Source organism: Telmatherina bonti (assembly GCF_933228915.1).
Source record: "Telmatherina bonti genome assembly, chromosome: 23".
Classification (NCBI taxonomy): Eukaryota; Metazoa; Chordata; class Actinopteri; order Atheriniformes; family Telmatherinidae; genus Telmatherina; species Telmatherina bonti.
The window spans coordinates 15,973,070-15,997,623 of NC_136632.1; the positions used below are offsets into that span (position 1 = coordinate 15,973,070).

The window sequence follows — 24,554 nt, forward strand, 5'->3', positions numbered from 1 at the left end:
GCCAGCTAGTCAGTTGGTCTGTGAGGTGGGAGGAGAACCAGCCCCTCATCAAGCCTCGGTTTGATTGATAAAAACACCCTGATCTTCGCTCCTCCGGTAACGCGCCCCAACATGGCGTCCGCCAACTGAAGCCGGGAGACGACTGTCACTGTGGAAGTTGACGCTCATCGCATGAAGAGGAGGCCACTCACGCACGCAGATATTTGAAAGGATCTTCCAGTTCAGGTGAAACTCAAGGAGGTGCTCTGCCTCCATTTGTAGCCCGATGGAGGAGGTGTGCAGCTGGGAAGCAGGAGGTCTAGAGCTCTGCACTGGCCAGTGGTTTGGAGGTGGTCATGATCTTCATATACTGAGTGAAGATGGTCTCGAAAGCTTCGTCTCTGTGGATCATGGCACCAAACACCAGTGGCTGGAGGACAAGCATAGAATTAGGTAAACTAAAAGTTTTCTCAATTACATTTAAAGGTTCAAAAAGAAAAAAATAATACAGCAGGAATGAATCCTCCTCTTTCATTATTCCACCCATTTTGAATGATAAACCAGTACCACTGGTAGCTAAAGAGCCCAACAGCTTGATGCTCCCATCACAAACCCTTTACCATCCGGTAAAGATAATCTCCAAGTTTTACTATCTGACCTTTCAGGTGACAGTTTGGATCTTTTAGATATTTGCAAGGTGGCTACATTTATTTATTGACTTATTCTGCATTTTGGTTCTGAGCTGCTTCAACATCCCCACCATGCTGTGTGCTGGTTTGTTCAATGAGAGCTATCAAATCTTTTCATGTCGGCACAGAAGGGCTAACATCATGACTGATTAGTAAAGAGACCTTGAAGTCAGCACAAATTCTCAGCAAATATGAAATATCAATGTGGATTTTGGAGCCCTTAATTTTTGCGGATTTTGGAATAAAACATAAGAAATGAAAACTTATGCACATCATGCAGAATGTGGAGGACTTTCATTGCATTTGAAAAAGAGATGCAGACTGTATGAGCCAGCCTACATGCCACTATTACATCAACAGCAGCTTTAAGAAAAACATAGGAAAGTCAGGACTTATGTCATCTCAAACATAGAAGCAAGATTTTTTCTTTTTTTTTTTTTAAAAAAAAAAAAGGGACCAATGTCATATACTGACGGCGTGATCAGAATTTCTGTAGGTATTTCATTGAACCACATGGGGTCGCCAAAGAGCAATTTTACAACCCAAACTCCAGAAAGCTGTTTCTCATGACCACTGATCCACAAAGAAACAGTGTTGGCCACATTACCTACAAAAAAATATGAGTTCTAGTTACCGGTAACAACATTAGTAACTGAGTTACAGCATCATAAAAGTAACTAAGGAAGTTAACTATTCTGTTACTTTTTTTTTTTTTAAAATGCTCAAATTTGTTCACTTTGGCAGAACTTGAAATTCAACTGCATGTTTATACGGTCTTCTGGTTAAAATATCATGACATGACTTCCTTTTTTAAAGATTGCTAAGTAGATGAAGTCTATGTTTACTAGGGGTGGGAAAACTGAATTTAAAAAAAAAAAGGGATTTTTTTTTTCTTCACAATTTTAAAATAAATTTTTTGTTAAATAAAATTCTTTTTTTTTTTTTCAAATAAAAAAAAAATTTCCATTATAATTTTTTTTTTCATTTTTATTGGTTTTATTGATCTTTTTCCTTGTCTTCTTGGGCATTATAGCAGCAGAATGATGGTCTGACTACTGTGTTGTTTTTTTTCCTAATTGAAATCAAGAAAAATGACAATATAAAAAAAGTTTTATACACATTTTTTCTGTTTTTAATCGACAAAAATCAGCAATATCAAAGAGCTGGGAGACTCGACAACCAAAAAAAATTGGAATCAGATCAAAAAGCATATCGTCACAGCCCTTATGTTTACCTTGACAAGTTTCAGATACTTCCTTACTTTCCTTCTGAGGAAATCTACAGGAAGTTTCTGAAAGGTAAATGTTGCCGTGAAGCGTTTTTTAAGTTGTTTTTTCTTAGGTTTGCTAAACAACAGAGGCTGATGAGAGTCCCTGCTATCTGGCATCCGGTGAAGGATGTAATCATGTAATCCCAGGTGTATGATCCCCTCTTCCCTGAAGAACAACAACATGGAAAACCCTTTACAACATAGACCATTTCTATTTAACTGGCTTACAGAATGAATATAGACAGAATGAATAGAATATGTGTGACATATATTAACTTATTTCTAACAAACATCACATCCCATTACTTTAATTAAATAGAGAATGAACAGAAAACATCAGCACTAACATATACTCAAGTCTGCCTCTTTGGCTGATCTGATCATGACATTTTACTCTTCAGTCAATCATCCTCATTGTTGTTTTGGCCCCCAAACCCACAGTATTACTTTAACACTGAAGAAAAAGACAATTTTCAGCCAACATAAGATTAGAATTGACTGAAGTAAAGAAATAGATTAGTGGCAACTATCATTGATGTGTTTTTTAAATCTTCCAGTGGTTTTGAATCAAGAGTACAAAACTTGTACCAAGCATGTAAACCAATTTGTACCTTCTGCGTGGAAGGAGTAGCTATAGAGATTCCCATCCCGCTGCCTGGCAGGACCGACAAAACTTTGTACTAAGGAGAGGAAACAGGACCATATTAGATGGACTGAATGTTTTTTATTTATAACGTTTTATTTAAGAAGAGGTTACCTTTTGGATGTCTGTGATGTCCACCAGCTTGATCACCTTGTTCTTTTTGGAAGAGCCTGATCTGGAGCTGGAGCTCTCGAAACACAGGTAACTAACAGGAGAGAATGAAATCTGAGTAAATGGGGTCCTGATCAAACAAACAGGCTGGCACAACAGAACACAAGCTGAATTTAGTTCCTGTCAGTCAGATGTCCGATGCGGTGAAGACATTTTAAGATCAGATATTCTCAAGAGGAGGCCTGTCCTGCCTTATGTGCTGCTGACTGACTGACACAGATACAGTTTCTGCTGTCTGCTCCGACTTTCAGAGGAACTTCGTCGTCTCTCCTGCTGTCTGATGATGGAAGGATCTCCTGAGAGATCAATGCTCCACTTACTTCTCTGTGACGTACAGCACCCCATTCCTGATGTAGTCTGTGGGCATCTTCCGGTCTCTGTTTATCAGGCAGCACCTCCAGCCATTCTCACACACTGAAAACACACAGCACAAACAGCGTTTACATTTTCACATAGTTCAGACCCAGTGAGATTTTCTCTTGTTTGCAGACTTTTTTTTTTTTCTTTTAATAAAGCTGTCCACCTACCCACTAGAGGGCGCTCTGACTCCGGCAGGTTGAAGATCTCATGGAAGGCGCCCTTTTTTGTGCTGTGAGAGCGACCAGTCTCCTCCTCTCTGCTCACACCACATGGGACGGTGGCGAGGCTGCTCCGTGACACCACTGGCTGAACCTGAGGAGAGGTCAAAGGTTGGGGGAAGAGAAAAAGGAGGGAAAGAAACAAAAATAAAACAAAAAAAAAGCAGGATAAAAGAAGAGCAAACAGATTAAAAAAAAGGGGGGAAATAGTTAGTGGGGGTTGAAATCATGCAAAAAAAAAAAAAAGAAGACAAAGTAAAGAGGATCAGCTCAAATTACTCCATAAATATATATCAATCCTGACAGATCTACTGCTTTTAAGAGCTCCTCATTCTATCATTGCTTAATGTGCTTCTCTGCATCAGGCTCAGGTGTAACGTGCAAAGCTGAGAGTGAGGCCATCATTCACTCCACATCCATTACACTTCAAGAAGACAACGAAGCAGAAGACACTTGTTAATTGTGTGAAAAAAAAATGATCATGTATTATGTTACTTGAAACATAATCTGGTTTACAGACTTGCAGCGGCCGCTTTATATTTTAGATCTTTTTACATGCAAAAACAATTCAAAGGGAATTGAACTAATAGCAATCGAACTTGAGGGGAATTTCTATGTGGAAAGGGAAATGGGAAGGTTTTAATGAACTAATATTAAACTAAACTGCTCTAACTTAACTAATCAACATACTTTTATGTCTCACAAAGCCTCTATGTCAAGGGATCAAAAATGCCAGCAGTGCAGGTTAAACAAGAGGGAACAAAGTCAAAAAAAAAAAAAAAAAAAACCCCAACAAAAAAAAAAAAACTTGCTGGCTATTTGTTGACACTTTGATCTGCTCCATTCACAAACACTGATGGTCAGTTTTAAATATGTGTCACACACTGCACATCAAACACACACGCAGTTTGAGGTGAGCTTGCGCAACACCCAGGCACAGAGGAGGAACCAGAGCTCCTACCTTCTCAATGCAGGAGAGCTGAGAGACAGAAAGGACAGAGGACACCTGTGACTGAGGCCACAGCAGGAACACACATGGGCACACACTCACATGTTTGCCACAGACACACACAGTGAAAACAGGCAGTGAGAGGTCGACCTGTGATGCATTATTAAGAGGGATGATAGTTTGATGCTTTATTTATCCTTTTTCCTGTTCGCTGCATAGAGTGGGAGACACTTCAATGGACTCAACATGAGAGGGTGAACTTGACCTTCACTACAAGGCGGCTATGGCATTTTGTCTGCCCCAACAAGCCTGTTCAGTGGGAACACAGTGTTCTTATCTCTTTCCCCCTGAGTTATAACCGAACTATTCTAGCCTGCATCCAGCAGTAAGGAGAGACGTGCTGAAGTGTTTGAGATATAATACACCAGAAGAGTACTCAGTAACAATATCTGCTGGGGCTGCTTAGCATTTGCAGCTAAATCATATTGTAGACATAAAAAGTAACAAATGCATCTACTTGTGAATATGGTTCTGTTTGCATGCAGAAATAGGCTCATTTTTAAGTTTCCCACTCTACAAGTTCGCATTGTGAATACAGTTACCACTTCTATGTGTACAGATTTGAACTAATTAAAAGGTTTTGAATTTTATTCACATAAAATAATCCCAATAACCGTGTTCTGTGCTGCAGTCTTAAACGTCATGTTAGGAAGCTACAAAATGTTTAAATCAAATTTAGTGACAAAGACAAGGATAGCAGGAAACAAAAAGAGGTGAGAAGGATGCTTCTATCCTCTTACCCGCCGCGAAACGGTGGCATTGGTCCTCTCCTTGAGTTGGGGGTCGGTGGGAAGACTGTTCCACACGATGTAGGGTGTGTCGTACTTGTCCCGAAGCTTTGGACAGCTCTTAAACAGGAAGTCTATGATGAAGAATTTGATTCCTGCGTACACGCCTGTCAGGAGGAAAAAAAAAGGTGCCGAAATTAAATAAACAAGCAAATCTGATTAAAAAGAAGATCAATGAAAAGGATCTGTAACTATCTGTAAATAATTAATGCTCATTCTTCTGCAATTTCAACAGTTCTGTGATGTTTGGCACTTGACACATCTTAAATCTGACTGCTCCATTGCTCCTTCAACTTCTGCAAGTCAGCAAAGAATTCCCAGAGATACTGAGTTAACACTTATTGAAATTCTCACACAAAAAAGAAATCTAAACCAAAACTTTTCTTTTGCTAGGTAAAACAAGTAGCTAACATTATATAACAAACAACCAACATTTTGCAGCAGCCGCTCAGAGGCAGAGGGGAAACGGTTACACAAGTTCAGGATGAAACGCATTTGTTTGTGTGCACTGGATTGAATATAAGTATTTGCATTCAATCATGGTCCTAAGACTGCATGTACAGAAGGTCAGATGGATAAAGGAGCTTTGTGTGCGTCTCTCACCGATCATGAAGCCCATTAGCTTGTATGGCAGGACGCAGGAGGAGATGAAAGCCACCCACAAGCAGATGTAGAGTTTTCGGGTGCTCTCAGGCTGCACCCACATGAACAGGCTAACAGACAAATACACAGAAACAGAATATAAGCTGAGGTTTAATTCTCATATATGGTGCACTCTGTGCAATTTTGAGTATATAAAAAAAAAAAAAAAAAAAAAAAAAACATTTAAAAACTTACTTTTTGATCTTTTCTAAAACATCCGCCATCTTCCCAAAAAGGTTCTGTAAGGACAATCACAACAGCTCATGAAGCTGCAGTACTTTCTCTTTTTATGTAAACAAATGTGATGTATCTAATGACTGAATTTGGTACCTGTGCTTTTTGTGCAACATCAAGTACAAGCTGGAACTTTTCAGATACAGTTAAGTCTTCCTTTGGAGGCTCCTGCAGAAAATGGTAAAAGCTGTGAGGAAAACTGGACCTTCTGACACAGTGAAACAAACAGAGAAAACTTAACTTACCATTGGCTCAGAGACTTCAGGCACAATGCTCCACTGAATCCTCCAACCTCTTTTCATAATGGAGAAAAATCCAAATTAGTCCCTTTGCCCAAATAACATTTGAAGATTGCAGTAAAAATGCAGTAAAATCTGCCAGAATGGCACTTTTTACCTTGCGATGAGGTAATTTAAGGACAAGCGCAGGATAGCCAGGAAGAAGAACATGGGAATGGCCCAGCCATGCCAAGCAGCATTCATGTAAATCTGGAGTCAAGAAGGAAACAGTGCAACAAAATCAGCGGAAACTATAACAACCGCTGAATCTACAGGATGCACTCTATATATAATCACTATGTCACATATTATATGCAGCAGATACTGTTGCTTTGCAGTGCATGTCCTCGGCTGCAGAGTAGCCAGGCCAGCATGCAGAAGATGCATGCCTTTATGCTGATGTCTTTTGTAAATGCCAATGTTACCTTCACATGTTTTGAATACACATATACAAGTGACTACCCTGGGTGTATTTTAAGCAGTTCTGCATTTTGATACCTGCAAAGGAAAAAGCTTCGAGAGTTGATATTACATGCTTGACCGCTTTCTCATACAATGAATTTTGATTCTTGAGGGCATGAGGGAAAAGTGGCTGGTTGGTTGGTGACAGGTTTATCCAGGAGCTTAAGAAAAGGTTAAGTGAAAATCTGATGGGAATTTTTTTGTGTCAAGTGGGATCTTTATAGTGTGTAGCTTCTTATCCAGACTGAGTGAGATTAAACAGTCTGTTGGAAAAAAAACATCAGGTTTGGGAACAAGCAGGATAACATAAAGGAAAGTTAAAGTGACAGAAAAAGCACTGTATTATTTAGATATTAAAAGTGATAAAAGTTATGAAAAGGTGGTCTTTAGGTGGTCTATGAAAAATGCATAATTAGGAATGCTGGGTCAATGATTATCAAGCATGGAGAAATTAATTATCAACATGTTTTAACATGGTTTAGTGTTAATAAAGTAGTACAATAGATTTTGAATCTATTTCCTGTTAGCAAAGAATAACAGCAGAATGGAGACTGTGACTTTGAGCTGCTGACATTTAACAAATAACGTTCAGTGTATAAAAACAAATGTAAGAATTTAAGACAGCAATGACAACAAGGAGTTTTGATTCAAGGCACCCTGAACCTAAATACCTACAGTATGTTTTAAAGTAATTGGCAGAATAATCATATTAAAATATAACTGGTTTTGGTCTGATCTGTTCCTCATTATAAAAGCAAATGTGATTAATTCAAGGTCTGTCTTCATTTAGGACCATAAAAACATTGGTAATATTGAACATTTTAATTCATTGGATCTTTCACGTCCATAAAAGACAACTTTGCTTCATAAAAGACAATTTTGCTTTAAAATGTTTGGATCATTGCAACACACGCACAAGAAATATCAAACTGGAAGTTAAATATCATCAAAGTGCCTTGCTGTTATCCAATATGTCCACCAGATGGCACTGTTGAATTATTTACACAGTAGCAAATAAGAAACAATAAAACTTATGTCAGAATAAAATATAACTCTATAACTTAAAGCAATTTGAGTGCTATTATCTGATAGATTGCCATGGCCAGAACCAATGGAAGTGACAGAAATTGAGGGACCAAACAAGATGACTTCTTCTTGTTCTTGTTGATTTTTCATTACCAAATATAAAAGGAAATTTTGAATCAACGATTAATATCAGAAAAAAACAAGTTGCTGGGAGCTGTTGGTTTTATTAATACATATTGCTGAATGTCATTAGAATAGGAATGGAGTTTTAAATTTTGGGCTCAAATAAGCTCGCCAAGAATTAGCATGTAAAGAAAGAACAATGATGTTTGAGACTGTTCTTTCAAAAATGCTTCACACCACATCTCTTATGTTTCAGTCTGAATCGTTTCATTCTGCCTTAGGATTTATACATGTATGGCTCAGTTGTAAGCCTATAACATCATGTCATCCCCAAAAATGTCTGTCTGATGATCAAGGTTGGAGAAAACAGGAAGCTGGGCAGTTATGGCTTTCATGTTTGTACACCCACCCAGCTATCACAGAGAAATAAGCTCCTCCAGCTTACACACAATCACACCATCTTCACAAATGAATGAGTCATTTCCTCCTCAATCCCCTGCAGTCCTCTGAAACCTTCAGAGACCATAAGAACAGTTTAAACACCTACATCCAGACTACATCCCAGAATCTGCAAAAAGCCACAGCACTGATGAAGAACACGAAGATGACGAGCTGTCTGGTGAAAACATTTCAGGAAGGCAGTCACTTGTCCAGCTTATTCAAGCTTCATTTTAAAATCACGACTCCAAACAAACCTGCCTCACCCCATTTTCATCCATTTATTTTCTACATCCTCCTAATGTAATTTAGAGTGGCTAGAAGGCCAATCCCAGCTGCTAACAGGTGAGAGGCGGTGACCACCCAGGATGGGACGCTTGTCCATAACATGGCTAACAAACCGCCACTAGCATTCAGCTCATTGGGCCAGTTTCAGAATCACCTTCTGTGTGTTTCTTCAAAGAAATGGGAATGAATATCTGCATTCAATAAATGACTCATGGCTGATTGATGTTGTTTATGTATGATAATTCAGAAACAGATCCAGTGGTCTGTCTCTCTCATGCTGGCGTCCACAAAGTCACAACAAAGTCTTAAAAAATGTCATCATTCCTGCTTGCTTTGGATTTGTCTTCAGAAATCTGGTTGTTTATTTCTGTCAATAGAGTAATGTGCAGAATAGGATGGTTGTGGGAAAAGTGTGATAATTTTGTGAACAGGAGTTTGTAAACATAAGGAGAAATGAAATATTCCATCTGCTACTTATGCAATCATTGGAATTTTGTCCCATTGGGAATGAAGTAAATAGCCAGAATATGTCACAGTTGTTTCCTTTTGATTCCTTTGAGCAGTAAATGAATTAGTTTTCATTTAAAAAGTTTCTGTTCAAAGAGTCCAGGATCAACACAAGCAGGATCTCTTGTACGTGCTGAGGTGGTCTCAGCAGCACATGGTCGCAAATCAATGTGCTCAAGAAGATTTTGCACAACTACTGCATGTGAACATTAATGCAGATCTATTCAGAGTGCTACAATCTTTGGCAGACTCTGCACCTGATCATTAAGAAGCACTTAGAAATCACTGTCATTCATTTCATTTCCTGGTCATGCACAAAGACCGAAAAACCAAAGAGACTCAGTTTAGACCTTATTTCCCCCCAAATTCAATGTTGAACATCAAAAGAGGGATGCACCATTAAGTAACAACATATCTTATACTGAAATGCAGAAGTTTGTTGGAAATGAAAGTAGAAAAAGTGCACACTCACAATGAAGGCAATAGCTGAGGTGTAGACAGAGTGCCAATTAGATAAGGCGGAGAGGTTCCTTAAGAAGTTGGTGACAGGCCTGGCTCCTCGCTCTGAAATGGCAAGGTATGTTTTCAATGCAGCTTAGATCAAATACAAATCACTGGTTTATTTCTATAACTTTCTTTTTCTATTTTATTTAAGCAAAATAAGTTGGGAAATTATGTAAAATGTGCATCTAAAACAGAATGCAATGACTTGGAAGTCTCATAAAATCAACATATTTCACAGCATGGGTGGGAAATCAGCTCTTTATGGCCATGATACGGCATTAAAATCAGACAGCTCTGTCATCAAAGTTACTGCCTGGGGTCAAAAACATGTTTTAGAAACTGTTTGCGATCACAGTTCATTTTTTGCACAAATGCAGGTTAAAATAACATGTCAAGTGAAAGTTATGTGTGCATATAAACTAGAAATGTTTTGGTCTTCAAATCAAACCTTAGTTAAACTGGAAAATTCTTTAAGGTCAGACTAAACTAAAGACCACAACACTACCGAACCATCCAGCTTGTTATAAGCACTCAGCTGACAAACCTGCACCTCTGATACTATGGTCTTGTTGATGCTTGTGGAACATTTCATTTGAACATTTCAGGGGCAACTTAGGGTTCAGTGTCTTGCCCAGGGACACTTCGGCACATAGTCAGGGGAAGCTTGGAATCAATCCCCCAACTTTTTAAGTTGAAAGACGACTGCTCTTCCTCCTGAGCTACAGCCGCCCCATATGCTTCCATTCTTAAAAGATCTTTCTTAGTAAAAGCGAATGTGTAAACCATTATCATGTGTCTGGCATACTTTAATTATGTAAAACACTGAGTTGAGCAGTAAAGCAACTTGCTTTGCTTAAATTGCAGCTTATGTCTTCCAGACCAACATTAATTTATAGTACAAGTATTCAGGTGCTGAACTGGTCTGCCTGCAATTTATGCCTTTCACCAACTGGAAACATTATTAAATTAAAATATGTCAAGACCCAGGCCTCTTGACAAAGAACAAAGGAACATCCTCCTAAAGGACTCCTTTGTTGGTCACTTCAGTTCCCAAATGTTTAGAAATGGTTGTTAAAAGGTTTATTAAATTTACAAAAATTATTTAATTTAAAAAAAAAAAAAAAAAAAGCATTTAATACATTAATTATGTCTTATTTCAAATAAAATATTGCTTAATGTAATTTATAAATCACTAAATTCTGTTTTATTGACATTTTACATAACTTTGCAACTTTTGCAGTATTAGGTTTGGTAAAACTATGTACAGTTTCCTCATAACAGAAGGAGGTTTGGGTTTTTGAGCACAATCCAAAGAAAAAGTTAAATGTTGGTTTGGTAAAAGCCAGAATGCAGCCTCTTATAGAAAAACCAATTTGACTTTCTAACAGCCTCTACTTCTTTTGGAGTTTTTATTTGTTTGTGTTTCAATACTCACTGAGTCGCCTCATGTTTTCTGTCAGCCTGAAAGGAAAACACAAAAAATGAAGGTTAGAAAACAAAACCAAGCTCAATAAAAAAATTAAAATATGAAAAAAAAAGAAATACATTGAGCTTAATGTGGGAGAAAAATGAGAAATGTAGCCTTCATCAGTCTGGCATGACTCATCTTTCTTTACAAAGTGATGAGAGAAGGAAAGACAGAAGGCTTCCAACCACAACTTTAGCCTTTATTGAAATTAAAAGCTGTCCTGAAGTCATCATCTCTGAATCAACGCAATATGTTGGTGACAAATTTGTTGTATTTACCTAACATGACCCAACAGAACAAAGATTTTAACCATCGTCAAGGTACTTTTCAAGGTGGAAACTATGACTCCACTCCTTAAATAAAAGAAACTACTTTACCATCTTGTTTAAACTGAATCTACGGCAACAGCATCCCACACCACCCTGAACAGCACAACCAATACCAGAGAAACATATTCTGTTGAAGGGTATTCCACACCCACCTTTTAGCACTTAGCGGTTCCTCAGTCTCCACAGTGCTTTCCTCAGGCTGGAAACGGAAGTCTTCGATGTAAACCCCGAAGCGCTCGTAAAGCCACTTCTGGAGCCGTGAACTCCACACCTCTTTCTGCTGCTTTTCTGCTAAACACAGGGAACATATCAAGTTAGCTTGTTTCTGTGTCTGAGGGAACATACTCTTTAAATGAGGTGTGAGCAGAAGCATAACCAGATGTACACCTGGCCTGACTGGTAAATGATAAGTGATGATTACTTACTGTAGAGACCATTTATATGTTTTTGTTTTCTTTTATGAGAAATGGCTGGTATGGAAGTTCAATTATTTTTCATATTATATTTTAGCATATTAAGTTATATTACACAAAGATTTTTATTTAAAGTCTCTTCTTAGATATTTGATGAGTGTGAGAACGGTGAGGGAAGACAGGTAATTTATGTCACGCCCAGAGGTGTTGTATTTCTGTTTTTTATTTTTATTTATGAAACAAATATATAATGATCCACCTTTATTTTATTCTTTTGTATAAAGAAAAATAAATCATTTATAATTTTCTAAATCCTTTCCCTTTTTTTCTATTTGGACTTTTGGAAGTGCATCAGACAGTCCACATAGCCACAGCCTTTAAAAGTAATGTTGAAAAGGCTGGTACACTTACATTTGGTTTACCAGGATGGCTTTTAAGGCCAAACTGTTGTTACTGTCATCTTCAGGTTTGACAGAACAAAAAGCTTTTCCAAAAGCAGTTTAAGAGGGGTGGTGTTCATCAAACAGTCTCTCACTAATGCTGAGTGCTCCTGACAGAAGACCAGAACCTTCAGCTGATGTGATGTAACCCCTAAGTACATACTAATTAACCAAGCAGCAACAACGACCCAACATGCCGGATGGTTTGTTACAAAGAACCATCTGGAAAATTGTCAGCGGACAGCATGTGTAAAAGGATGAGCAATTTTAACAAATGCTTGGCAGGTGTTTCATTACAAGCCACCCTCAACCAATCAGTTCTTTGCCCTTTGGCAGCATCCACATCAGCCTCTTTAAGAGTTGACATTAGTGACCTTTGCATCAACCAAAACCCACCTTTGTTGCCAAAGCTGAGGAGCTGAACCGCGGAGCCTCAGCCACAAACTTATAGATTGTAGAACAGACTTTTCTTTTCTCTTTCTGTAGCTTTCCAGTGGCGTGCAAAAGCCTTGAGTCACTCTTCACTACTTTATATATGACCAGGAAAGAAGAGCTTCCTTATAAAGGCATGAAGAGGTCTTCAGGAATCGTTCTCCAGGCTTCTTGCAGGACTTTTCAAAGCTCATCATTGATGCTGCTGGCTTTTGTCCCCTCCCCTGCTTCAATATTCGTCCTCCCATAAGACCAATTGCTTCTGATTTTCAGTCCAGTTCTTGCACCATTTGCCAGACCTCAGTTTTTTCTCCATTTTCCTTCCTTAAAAATCCTCCTGGACAGCCTTTGTCAGGTTTGACTGTTCATGTGCTGCACATAGTTAAGAAATCCCTATGTTGAAGAATATATTATTTTATATCAAGTATGCTACCATGAAAAGTGCTAAAAGATCATGTTTAAAATTTATTCTTTGCCAAGTTGTCCATCATGTGTAGAAGCAGTGCTGGCATGCCTAAGATTAAATCTCCTTTTTAAACTTCAATGATTCATAGGTCAGCATCAAGAGGCTGAAACAAAATAACAGCACATTTCTCTGAAATTAAGTTAAAATAGTTGAAAATGAGTGAAGCTTCATATAAATTTACACAAACAAGCCTAAACACACGTTGTTAATGCAATACTGACTAAAAGAAACAGCTCCAAAGCTGGTGAGAGCTCAAACATGTCTGCCCTACATGAAGTGATCTACAATCATAACCCATTTTCTTAAATTAGCTTCTGTCTCACTCTCTTTTAAAACCCCACATACACACACACACACACACACACACACACACACACACAAGTCCGTAGGTCACTGTAAGTCAAACTTTTGTATATAAGAAAAAAAAAAAAGTTATTCAGTCCAATAATAGACAACACATACATCAGAAATATCCCTTTACAATTGTTGCACTAATGAGTTTCCTGTCTCAGAATTATTATAAACACATACAGATGTTGCATATTTGGACTAATCAAAGCAAATAAGTTCCATTATGCAGGTTTCATGTGTAGCTGTTGCTCTGCATGCAACTAACTACACCCCTGAAAACATCCTCCAATTACATTTCAATTCACATGCACTGCCTCATGTCCTACAATAACCCACAAACACTTCCGACCAACTCTGTTCCTACTCAGCTCTTCACTCTACAGCACACACGACAGCCTTGACTCTAATGCACACACACACACACACACACACACACACACACACACACACACACACACACACACACACACACACACACACACACACACAAACCATCCTCATGATTTACTCCCCCTCTCATAACACATCATAACACAAAGTCTTTCTGTGCTCACTTCCTGTCACTTCTGCCCAGACTCCCACACTGCACCACCACTCTGTCTCTCGGTAGCTTACCTGTTCCATTGTTGGAAGGGGACTGCTGTTTTCGGGGAGGCTGTGGCGGAGAGTCCTCCAATCTGAAGAGGAGGCAGACAGAGAAAAAAGAAAAGAATGGAAAGTTTACCATGTGTCAGTATCGCTTCTGTATCACCAGAGATGAAAGGTCACAAGCAGAACACTCAGGAAGTCCTGCACAGAAAAACAACAACTTGTCACAAGATGGAGAAAGATGGATTAATTAGAAGCAGTTTGAGTCACAATCTGCTCATGGGAAGTCAGAAACCTCACAGCAGATGCTTGATAAAGTCACTGATGCCAAAACTAGACATCAAAAACAGTCTTCTTCTTCTGACTTTAATGTTTTGATTGAGATGTCACACCAATTTTATGGAAACTGAACAGGAGCAACATGCATGAAATGCACCTCCATCAGCTGCTCTGACATTAACAAGCCAAATGATGCCAACTAATAAGAAAACTAATATTTAATCTGCCTAAAAGCAACTCTGTCATTACTGGCAAGCCAGAGCATGTTTAGCCAGAGCTAATTATGAGTCATTCCGGTGGACAAACATCGACAGTGTCACTCCACTTTTGGTTTCGTTCAAACATTTTGTGCTTTAGCAATTCTCCAGATGGGAGATTACCCTTCTCATAACCTCCTAAAGCATCTCTGGCATTCCTGAGACTCTGTTACTGTACTGATAATCACTTTGAGATCACCAGTGGAATTTTTCCCCTGGCAGCTGGAGTCGTATCATTTCGTCGTGCACACGGACCGCCGCAGCCATACAGATGGACCCTGGCTGACACCAGCATAGCTTTGGTATCACAGTTGGCAGCTCAGACTGGCGTGTGACTCATTCCTGTTTTTACCCCCCCATTCCATCTTCCTTAAAACACAGGACACGCACAAACAGCTCCTTGAGGAATTTCCCTCACACCAAGGTGCTGATATTTCTATTTCTAAATGGAAACCTTGAACCGCACGATTGCCAACACACAGAATCTCTGTGATAAACTCTGTTTAAATGTTACAAAAGTGCAGCATCACCACTTCCTGTCATTCCTTCCCATCTTGGACATTTGATCCTGGCATCATCCCTGTCGTGCTCGACTCTGCTTTGTGTCTTACCTGGTTTTGAGCACCTCATTCATCTTCTGCTCCAGGTCTAGCCTTTTGCTCCGCTCTCTCTCCAGCTCCTGTCGCAGGGAGTCCACATTGGTTTCTTCCCGCAGCTTCCTCAGCTCCTCCTCTGGAAAAAACATTACAAAACAAAGAGATTATTATTTTATTTTTTTAAAAATAGTGTTCCTAATTCATATTTGAGTTTTATAATAATTTATTCTTTCATTCCCAGCCAACACCAATTTGGTGTAATCAAAAACTGACTAAATACCGTTTTGTTTCTAGTTTTGTGCAGCTAAACAAAGAGTTTAGCTCAACAAAACTAGAGAGATTTTCCATTTAATCTCTCCGTTCATCTATATCCTTCACCTGTCTCATACAGAGTACTTCCTCCTTGTCAATCAGCTCTTGACATCAATTGGTGTCAGGTATCTGGGCTTTCTAAGCCTGGGGTGCAACATCAGCAGCCTATTGTCACTGACTAAGAGGGCACATGAATATTGGAAGAGGGGGGATACAAAAAAAAAAAAACAAAAAAAAAAACCCAACTGTGCAGAGGCACTCATGATCCAGTGCCTAAATTCATGTACATGCTCACATTAAGATGCAAATAAATAATTGTACACCTAATGTTTTAATTAAACTTCCAACACACTTATAAATACAACAGTATGAATCAGTACCATCACCAAGACCCAAAAAAGGTCCTGAAAATGAAAACAGAGATATAAGCAGGCCTTCTCACCACATTCAGATTATATCATCACACAGCTAAGAGGTGTTTCATATTACAAGAATTTAGCCGTCTCTTTCTCACCCAAGCTCATACATCACTCTTGTCCTGTATCCCTGCACATTAATACTGATAAAACATTCATTGTCTGAACCTCCTGCGGCTACAGCATCAGCTTCAACCTGGGCAGAGGACAACCAAGTACACTGTAGTTCCACACTGTGTGCGATGCGTCTGTCAGATATTTTCTTATCTGACATTTGTGGTTAGTAAGTTCACTTGAGGACGTTTTTAACCCTCCAGTACTGTTACAATCGGTATGTCTCTCCCAACCTACTAATACAAGAATGTGACTATGACACAGCCTTTACAGTACAACCAAGAGGCCGCTCAAAGGTTGCAGAGGACTAAGCAGCTTAACGTTTGCCAGGCTGCCCTGTGCCAGAAGTCCCTCGGCCAAACATAAACCCATTAGATACATTTCTAACAGCAGCAATGCACCCTGCTTGGTGCAGGCAAAATGTTTATGTTGAATGCGAAGGTGAGTATTATCATTATTTGAGGATTTCAAGCTTACTGAATGTTTCAGACTTCCTGTCAGGGTCATGTGGCAGACAGAGAGAGAGAGAGAGAGAGAGAGTCCTGAAAATGAAACTGACACGACAACCTGTATTAAACTCGTTATAGAGCCCAGCATTGGGGAAGTGAAACAAACTACCTCTGAACCCAATAAATAAGCCTAAATTTCACATCATTTTTCATATTTTAATATGCATATCCTATTTCAAGGACACGATTAGAAATAAGGCCCTCGCTAGCTTACTTTCGCCCTACAACACCTTCCTAACATCACAAAGAGATGTTTCATTCCATGAGCACAAAACACCATGCTAGAAATAGGACAGCTAGTGTGTGATACAACACAGCATGAAACAATCTGCTAAGTGTGTCAAAGTAAGATACAGTACAGTCACATCACTGTTCCCCTTTAGATCAGATACTATATTAATACCTCTGTCAAAAAGCCTGTTCTGCATCTAAAACTGTAGGCTATTATCAAGGTCAGTGAAAAGACTAGCTATCTGTAACATAGACAGGGGAAGAACTAAATGCCATGCTAAGCAACATGACTTTTAACCACGCTTGAGAGAAGCTGCAGGATGTTTTTGAGCCAAAGTGACTGAATGAGTGGTTGCTCAGCAGCTCAAAAAAAGGTTTTACCGGCACATGAATGGATTTTCAATTGATAATTAACCTGAAATCAGGTTTAACCACCGTTTTTAGAAATAAATCATGGCTGGGAAAAATTCTGAGTGCGAAAGACAAGAATAAACATCACGGAGAGTCAGCTTCTCAACTCAAATGTATCAATCATATTAAACAACCCAAAGGTGTGACAAAAAATACAAATGCAGAAAAATGTATGTTTGGGTCAAAAGCCGATTAACTTTCCATAACCAGATGAAGTTGTTCATATTTGTGCTTACAAAGCATCCCTCACTGACACATATGCATACAGATTTAAACCGTCAGTTATCTTATTAAGATCGCCAACATGCTTTAAAGCTCTCGCCCACAAATTTCTGAGAGTGAAGCTGAAACTTACTGAAGTTGAGGCTACTTTTATGGCTTTTCAGCCTATCGACGGCTCCACTGTAGAGCAGCTCAAAGCTGTCGAAGGTGCAGTCCTCCAACTTGCACATACCCATGCGTCTCTGCAGTCGACCAGTTCCACAGGAACGGGACGGCAGTGTGGCCGCCTTGGCTTTTTCTTGAAATTTAGCCACGGTTTCAATTTTCTGTAGTTATCCCTCCCGGGGTTGTTTTGCCTCCAAAACCCTCCAAATCCATCAAGGTTAATTTATGTGCCCCGTGAGTCTGTTGCATCTAGTGAGGATACAAACTCAGATGCAGCAAGACAGAGGACGATTTCAACAGGCCTACACTGAGCTTTGTCCAGCGGTCAGAAGTGGTGTGAGTGTGCTGGTTCGTAGAGAAGGAGGGCAACGGAGAGGTGGGGCTTTGCTGGGTGGCCAGCGCGCTAAGAGGCCCTGGAATCTGAGATTTCTGTATACGCTGGAGCTTTCACACAAACACATATTATGCATGCTTATATTTCAAAAGAGCTTTATTATATAAGTGTGTGTATACGTAAACGAGGGTTATTTTGGTGCAAATCCACGTGTGTGTGCAGCAGCACGTCAGAGAGTGTGCAATTCTTACTGTACTGTACATACAACTTCAAGAAACTGCTTCTCATCTAAGTAGGCAAAGTTTTTAAGACAAGAAAGGAAAAGTACTGTGCGACTTTTTAAATCCAGGCCAGAGACAATAGCTCCTTTCATTAAGTGAAGGTGGGGGCACGGAGGGGTGTTCAGAGAAAGAGGGACAGAGAGAGAGGGGGCTGAGAGAAAATCAGCTGCTTCACATCGGCCTCTCATTGTTCACATTCACAACAATGTTTGCCAAAACACGGGCTGACTTGGACTGAAAGAAAGGCTGAGCTCTGTGGCCTCCAGCCGATCTGCAGATGTACACAATTCAAGCTACTGACCAATGACAGAGGGAAGGTGGTGAAGGGGAGGGTGGAAAGGACAACACTAGGAAGTAATCCTGCTGCAATTGAACTAAATTGAAAGATACACGTCTTTTTTTTACCCAACAAATCCAAAATTCACCTCTCAGTCCAAACTTTTCATCTCCATGGATGACCTATGTTTCATTCATTTGCTTTTATTTTACCCCATCATTAGTTTGACTTCTGTAACCAAATTCTTTTTTTTTTTTTTTTTTTTACATAAAGTCCTCCCAACACACTCCCTGACCTGCAGTGTTTGGTGGCACTGCTGTGCATCTCTCAGCTGGGATGGCGATGTCGCCAGAAGGTTTATGTTACAGCAGACAGGGTTAACAAGCATGTAATAAATAATCTAGATAATTAATGCTCTATATTCCTATGTTGTTTCATTAGAGGAGATACCATCTGTTTGTTTGGAGAAGTGTAATTGCATCATAGATCTCATAACATTAGATATCTGGTCAAGACTGCAGTGTTTCCTAAGTGAAGGGAACAGAGTACTTTAAGTGCAGTGATGAGAAAAAAAAAGGAGGTTTCTACAGTAAATAAAAAACACTGGGATTTAGTTCTGTACATCCTCTTTCAGCTGATAAGTTAGTCAATTAGCAACTGTCTTTAACCATACACTGTTAAATGTATTAACAAAAGCTCATTGTGGTGATTACATTGCTTTGACAAATCAGTCGTCCTGCATTTTACACTTAGTGAGCTTTGGCTCTCCTCACACCTGCCATCTGTTGCATAGATACAGCTACTATGTGATGGATAAACACAGCTATGTGTAAAATCAAATATAAACACTGAAAACAAGACTAAAGCAAAGGAAGATAGTGTTAAATGTGCACCAATTACAGACTCATTCTACCATAAACTTTCCTTCACAAACTCCCAAACATGTACATGTCTGCTGACAAGACCCTCTGTGGCAGATACTACTTCCTATAGAATAACAAACACCAGTGACAGAAAACACCATCTCTTAAGCAGGCACTGTGGGAGATGTCTTCATTATAATGCAGCACATACTCTTGCTGCTCATCAGAATCAGTCATCACACAGTTTAAGTAGAGAGTGATGAGGCATGCTGCTGCCTCATCTTTGGTGTACAGTTACACAAAGACAGCTTCCGTTTTCCTTCTACAACACTAATTGGTAAATGTTAGTCAATTACTGAAATCACTGAATAAAAAAAAACCAAAAAAACCAACGTGAGTAGCACAAAAGCTTTTTAAGACGATTGTGTCGTTATTTTGCACTTAAAACTTTTCCACTGCACACTACACAACATCACAGGGTTCAGAAGAACTTTTTCCATTCGCACAAGTGCTTTTCTAAGCTGGAAATGTTAATAAAAAAAAATTAGAAACTGTTCACAATTACTGTACTGCAACTTTTTCTTGTTTTCCAACTCAGTAGTAGTACTTTTAAATGGGTTGGTTTTACAAAAAGCAAACTTTTTTTCTTTTTTTTTTTGACAAAAGACATGAGTAAAAACAAGGACAAAACAAACTTAGTTAAATGGCAGGGTGATCCAAGAATTAATGGAGAAGAAAGCAAAGTGAATAATAAAATAAAATAAGAAAATAAATTGTGTGTGTGTGCATGCATGTATGTGTGTATTAATGTATGCTAAAGCTTTGGGGATACTGTGGGTTGGTACTGTCAAGAGTTCAGCGTACATTTGCTTATGAATGGGAACCAAGTCTTATAGAAACGAGGTGTGTTGTGCTTTATTAAGGCAGACATTTTTTCCAGAGAGATTTTATCTGTTACCAAGCACCAAACTTATGTTGAAGATAAATCACAGAAACACACAACTTGGCAAAAATATTGTGTTTGAGTTGAATGGCAAAAAACTGGCTGGCTGACAAACTAGTGTCACTCTGCTTTTGCAGTACAAGTAAACTGCATCAAAATAAGAATTAGACAAGACTCTGGCTTGTGGTTAAACATCTGTTTTAGTGTTTAGAGTACACAGGTTACAGAAAAAATATTTAATTCAACTTCACCTTTGTGTCAAAACATCATAGGAAAAAAAAAAACATTCTTGACCCAAATGCCTTGTGGGTAATGAAGTTCTCATATGAAAGAATCTCAGCGCATTAACCAATGTCAAAATCTGGAACGGATTCTTCTTTACTGTCAAATCATCAAATTCATTCCATTAAACGTTCAACTCAAACCTCCATGAATCAAGAATCATCATAAACACCCATACGATCCAGAAGTCACAACACACTCCTAATGAGTTGCACACACAGATTAATGGTTCACTTCTGTCAGATTCACCCAATAACATAGTGGCAGCTCTCCCGTTACCACATGGATAAATGTGCTAAATCTTATTGGTAAAGTGTTGCTCAGCAGTTCTAGATGTGAATCACCAAACAGTTGATGACTTCAATGACATTTTGTTTTGGAAAATCTGCCGACAGTTTAGAAAAAATAAAAACTGTGCTAATTGGGACGTTATTGTGATGACAGAGGTGTGCCACAGCCTGTGCAGTTTTCACTCAACCCAGAAGTGACAACGGGATTGTGTTAGCACTCAGTGTACACACACACACACACACACACACACACACACACACACACACACACACACACACACACACACACACACACACACACACACACACACACACACACACACACACACACACACACACACACACACACACACACACACACACACACACACAGAGCTATTGTCCTTTCAGTTAATATTAAAGCTTTGGTGTTGTTTGACTTACAGTCAGTCAGTAAGTCATAACTTGGGGGGAAAAAAACATGAAGAAGAAAAAAAAAAAAAAAAAAACACTGCAAGGAGGTTTTACTCATATCAAGTTAATAAATTCCTGCCACATTTAAAGAAGTTAGACGCACATTTAAAGACGCATCACGCAACTTTTTGACCGTAAAACTCTGCATGTGACTTGTTTGATGACACAGGGACATATATCATGTGCATTTCTAAAGCCGCTGCTACTCAGCAGTGTCCCGAGGATGATTTCGTTTCTTTGCTGAATCAGCAAAGAAACGAAAGAAGATTAACAGACAGAAAGGAACCAAACAAGAATCATTGTAAGATTGTCTTTTGCTGGCTGGAGAGAGCTAACAGGTCAGGTAGGATGCAAGATGGATGCCGAATTACCCGTCAATGGGGGGCGCATGACGGGGAAAATGGGAAAAGTTCTGCAGTGTGTCTTTAAGGTTGTAAGAGGGGAACAAAAACATCAGTAAAAATTACATTGCATCAGTTATAAGGTTTAAATAAACAAGCATTTCAAGAAGTTTAAGTTCTTTTGCAATATATTTTAAGTTTATAAAGTAAAAGCGTTCCCTCGTTACTACAGTGTTTGTATAATTTACTGTGTGCCACATTTAATTTGCTTAATGGGTTTTTGAAGGAATGCCTTGCAAAGCTTTGGGGACAAAGTCTAGTTCCGCACTTTAAATGGAGCTCGAGTCATTTTTTTCTCTTGTTCTTTTTTAATTTAACTCTAGTCCAAAAGGCTGCTGACATTTTGACATAAACCTAATATTACTCACAGTGCCACATTGTTAAAACAGAGATACCGTTTGAGTTAGTTGATGGTACCTGTATTATCTTGTTGCAGTAACTCAAGTGTGAAATGAGATGAGCAGAAAAATATGTTATTACAGAACTCCCCAAACCCTGTCGATCAGATACAACCTGTTCACACCCACAGTCTTGAGGCGAGGCAATGAAAGTCAAAACAGCCATGCACACTGGCTGTGTATTTATATCGCTTTTGAAAGCTCATCAGTAGTGAAAAAAACACACTTCCTAATGTACGAAACTGATCTAAACATCCTGCTGGTGGGGTTTATTGAGTAGGAGATGGCACCGCATAGAAAGAACTGCATTACAGGTCTAATTTATCTCTGATTCGTTTATCTTTCACTTTCCTGCAGCATTGTGTGTGTGTGTGTGTGTGTGTGTGTGTGTGTGTGTGTGTGTGTGTGTGTGTGTGTGTGTGTGTGTGTGTGTGTGTATTCCTCTGCCCACTGAGAAGTAGGACAGCTGCTAGGACACTGTATCGATCAGACACAGTAGAGCTCAAAGCGTGGCCTGTTCCCCTGGGCTGACCTTCACACAACAACACCCTCCCACACGCACACACACACACACACACACACACACACACACACACACACACACACACACAGACGCACATCTGGACTGTTCCAACTTCAGAGAACTAGTAGTGATAAAGCCAATAAACTCAGTTAGGGAAAGGCCTGTCTGGTACACACTGCAGTACAGAAATATGGACGTACTATCAATAAAAGTGTGCAATTGTTCACTAAATTTCCACCTTCACTTTTGTGAAAAAACCTCGCACATAAAAAAGGGAAAAGAAGCAATAATGCTTTGCACATTAAGACTATTAATTCAACAACATGAGGCGACTTCCACTCCTTTGCCATTTTACCACAAGAAGGGGGTCCAGTTCAACTCAGCGCTCCTACCCTGGAGACTGATTTGAGCTGATTTATCCCTCTGCTTTTACATCCATTACTATAATAGTCACTGAACTATCACAGGATTGCAACCCAGGAAGAGTGTGTTCTCTAAATGCTCCCTGTAAATCTTGTGTGCAGACAGTATAGCAGACTCGCACTTTTCCAGAGCAACCATCTCAGACACGGTGCTCTACGCTATAACACATAAACTACACTTTCATTGTCTTTGTGTTTTCTGCAAGCAGAATATAAAGGCAGACAGTCTGCCAGTGATGTGCAAGCAAATGAATAAATAATTAATCACAAAGAACACCGAGATTCATATTTGTAATGGTCCAGGCACTCACTTTGCGTCTTTTTTTTTGTCTTTCACTTTAAGGTATTCCTTGAAAATGATGCTCCTGTCAGTTTTTTGGTTGTTTTTTTTTTTAAAGCTTTTTCCAAGCAACCTTTCCAAAACAACATTCATCCTGGTTTAGTTTTGTTCAGGTATTGATCAGTTAATGAAATGCATTTGAACAACTGGGAACAGAAAGAATGTTATTTCACACATCTATTTTCTTTAAAGTTTTTGTTCAGCTCATTGTGACCAGGTGTAATAGATTACATAACTACAATAGTCCAACACAGTGAGGATGAGATTTACTGCTTTTTCTTTTTTTACTGAGACAGGTTGTTGCATTTGATTTCACTTCCCTGGGCGCAATGGAAATAAATTTTTTCACCACAATAGCCCAAAAAACAACAAAAGTGCACAAATTATCATGATATTCCAGGAATTATTTAAAGTACAACTAAACAAAAACAAATGCAAGAGCCCAGCAATGTCAGAATATATTACAGCTTGTAAAAAAAACACGCTTCAAAGCAATGACATCAAAATAAATTAGCAACATGACAACAAACCAGACAGGAACAAATTGTTCATTATTGCACATCATAAACCAGCTTCATTGTTGATAATAAATCTGTTGTGACACTATAAAACATGAAAAAATTCTTGTCTTGAATTTGCATAAACTCAATGACAAAAAAACATAAAAATATACAAAATGAATAAATAAGAAATAAAAGGAAAAGACTGCAACCCATCAGAAAACTGTCAGGACCTTGCTGCACGTGTGCATGAACGTGTTAAGCTTTCTTTTATGTGACCTCACGGCTGGAAACACAGTTAGAAATTAACTCATTTAGTGTCCTCAGAATAGTAAGGCTCAATCACATAAACTTTCAAGTGAAAAGAGGCACGAGTCACTGTATCCACACCCACACCATCTGGGATGCAGACTCACGCCTCCTGTGAAGGCAGGAGACAAAACACATCCACTTGTGTTTGTTGCAGCGTGGGCCCCAGCTTTATTTTAGGTAACTGTGAGAGGCATGTCCATGAGATACAGCGAAAGAAAACACGCCTACACTGAGTTCATTCTTGTGGTAAAAAATGAATAACTCATTTCTTGGGTTACATGAAAAATGAGCATAAATGAACACTTTA

At 39.0% G+C, this 24,554-nt stretch overlaps 1 protein-coding gene across 1 annotated transcript in view; it reads right to left on the reverse strand.

Moving 5' to 3' along the window:
- Nucleotides 1–273: 273 nt before the first annotated feature.
- The window catches only part of gramd4a (GRAM domain containing 4a), a 45,721-nt gene continuing 21,440 nt past the window's right edge, over nt 274–24,554 (reverse strand). The window contains exons 4-20 of the mRNA XM_079263254.1: nt 15,264–15,384; nt 14,144–14,205; nt 11,579–11,717; nt 11,065–11,090; nt 9,598–9,689; nt 6,400–6,491; nt 6,249–6,297; nt 6,100–6,171; nt 5,965–6,008; nt 5,731–5,840; nt 5,080–5,234; nt 4,292–4,309; nt 3,280–3,424; nt 3,073–3,166; nt 2,696–2,786; nt 2,550–2,618; nt 274–409 (exon numbers count right to left, since the gene is read on the reverse strand). Of these exons, the coding sequence (XP_079119380.1) occupies nt 299–409; nt 2,550–2,618; nt 2,696–2,786; nt 3,073–3,166; nt 3,280–3,424; nt 4,292–4,309; nt 5,080–5,234; nt 5,731–5,840; nt 5,965–6,008; nt 6,100–6,171; nt 6,249–6,297; nt 6,400–6,491; nt 9,598–9,689; nt 11,065–11,090; nt 11,579–11,717; nt 14,144–14,205; nt 15,264–15,384 (1,490 nt within the window). The 3' untranslated portion in view covers nt 274–298. The remainder of the gene's footprint in view (nt 410–2,549; nt 2,619–2,695; nt 2,787–3,072; nt 3,167–3,279; nt 3,425–4,291; nt 4,310–5,079; nt 5,235–5,730; nt 5,841–5,964; nt 6,009–6,099; nt 6,172–6,248; nt 6,298–6,399; nt 6,492–9,597; nt 9,690–11,064; nt 11,091–11,578; nt 11,718–14,143; nt 14,206–15,263; nt 15,385–24,554) is intronic.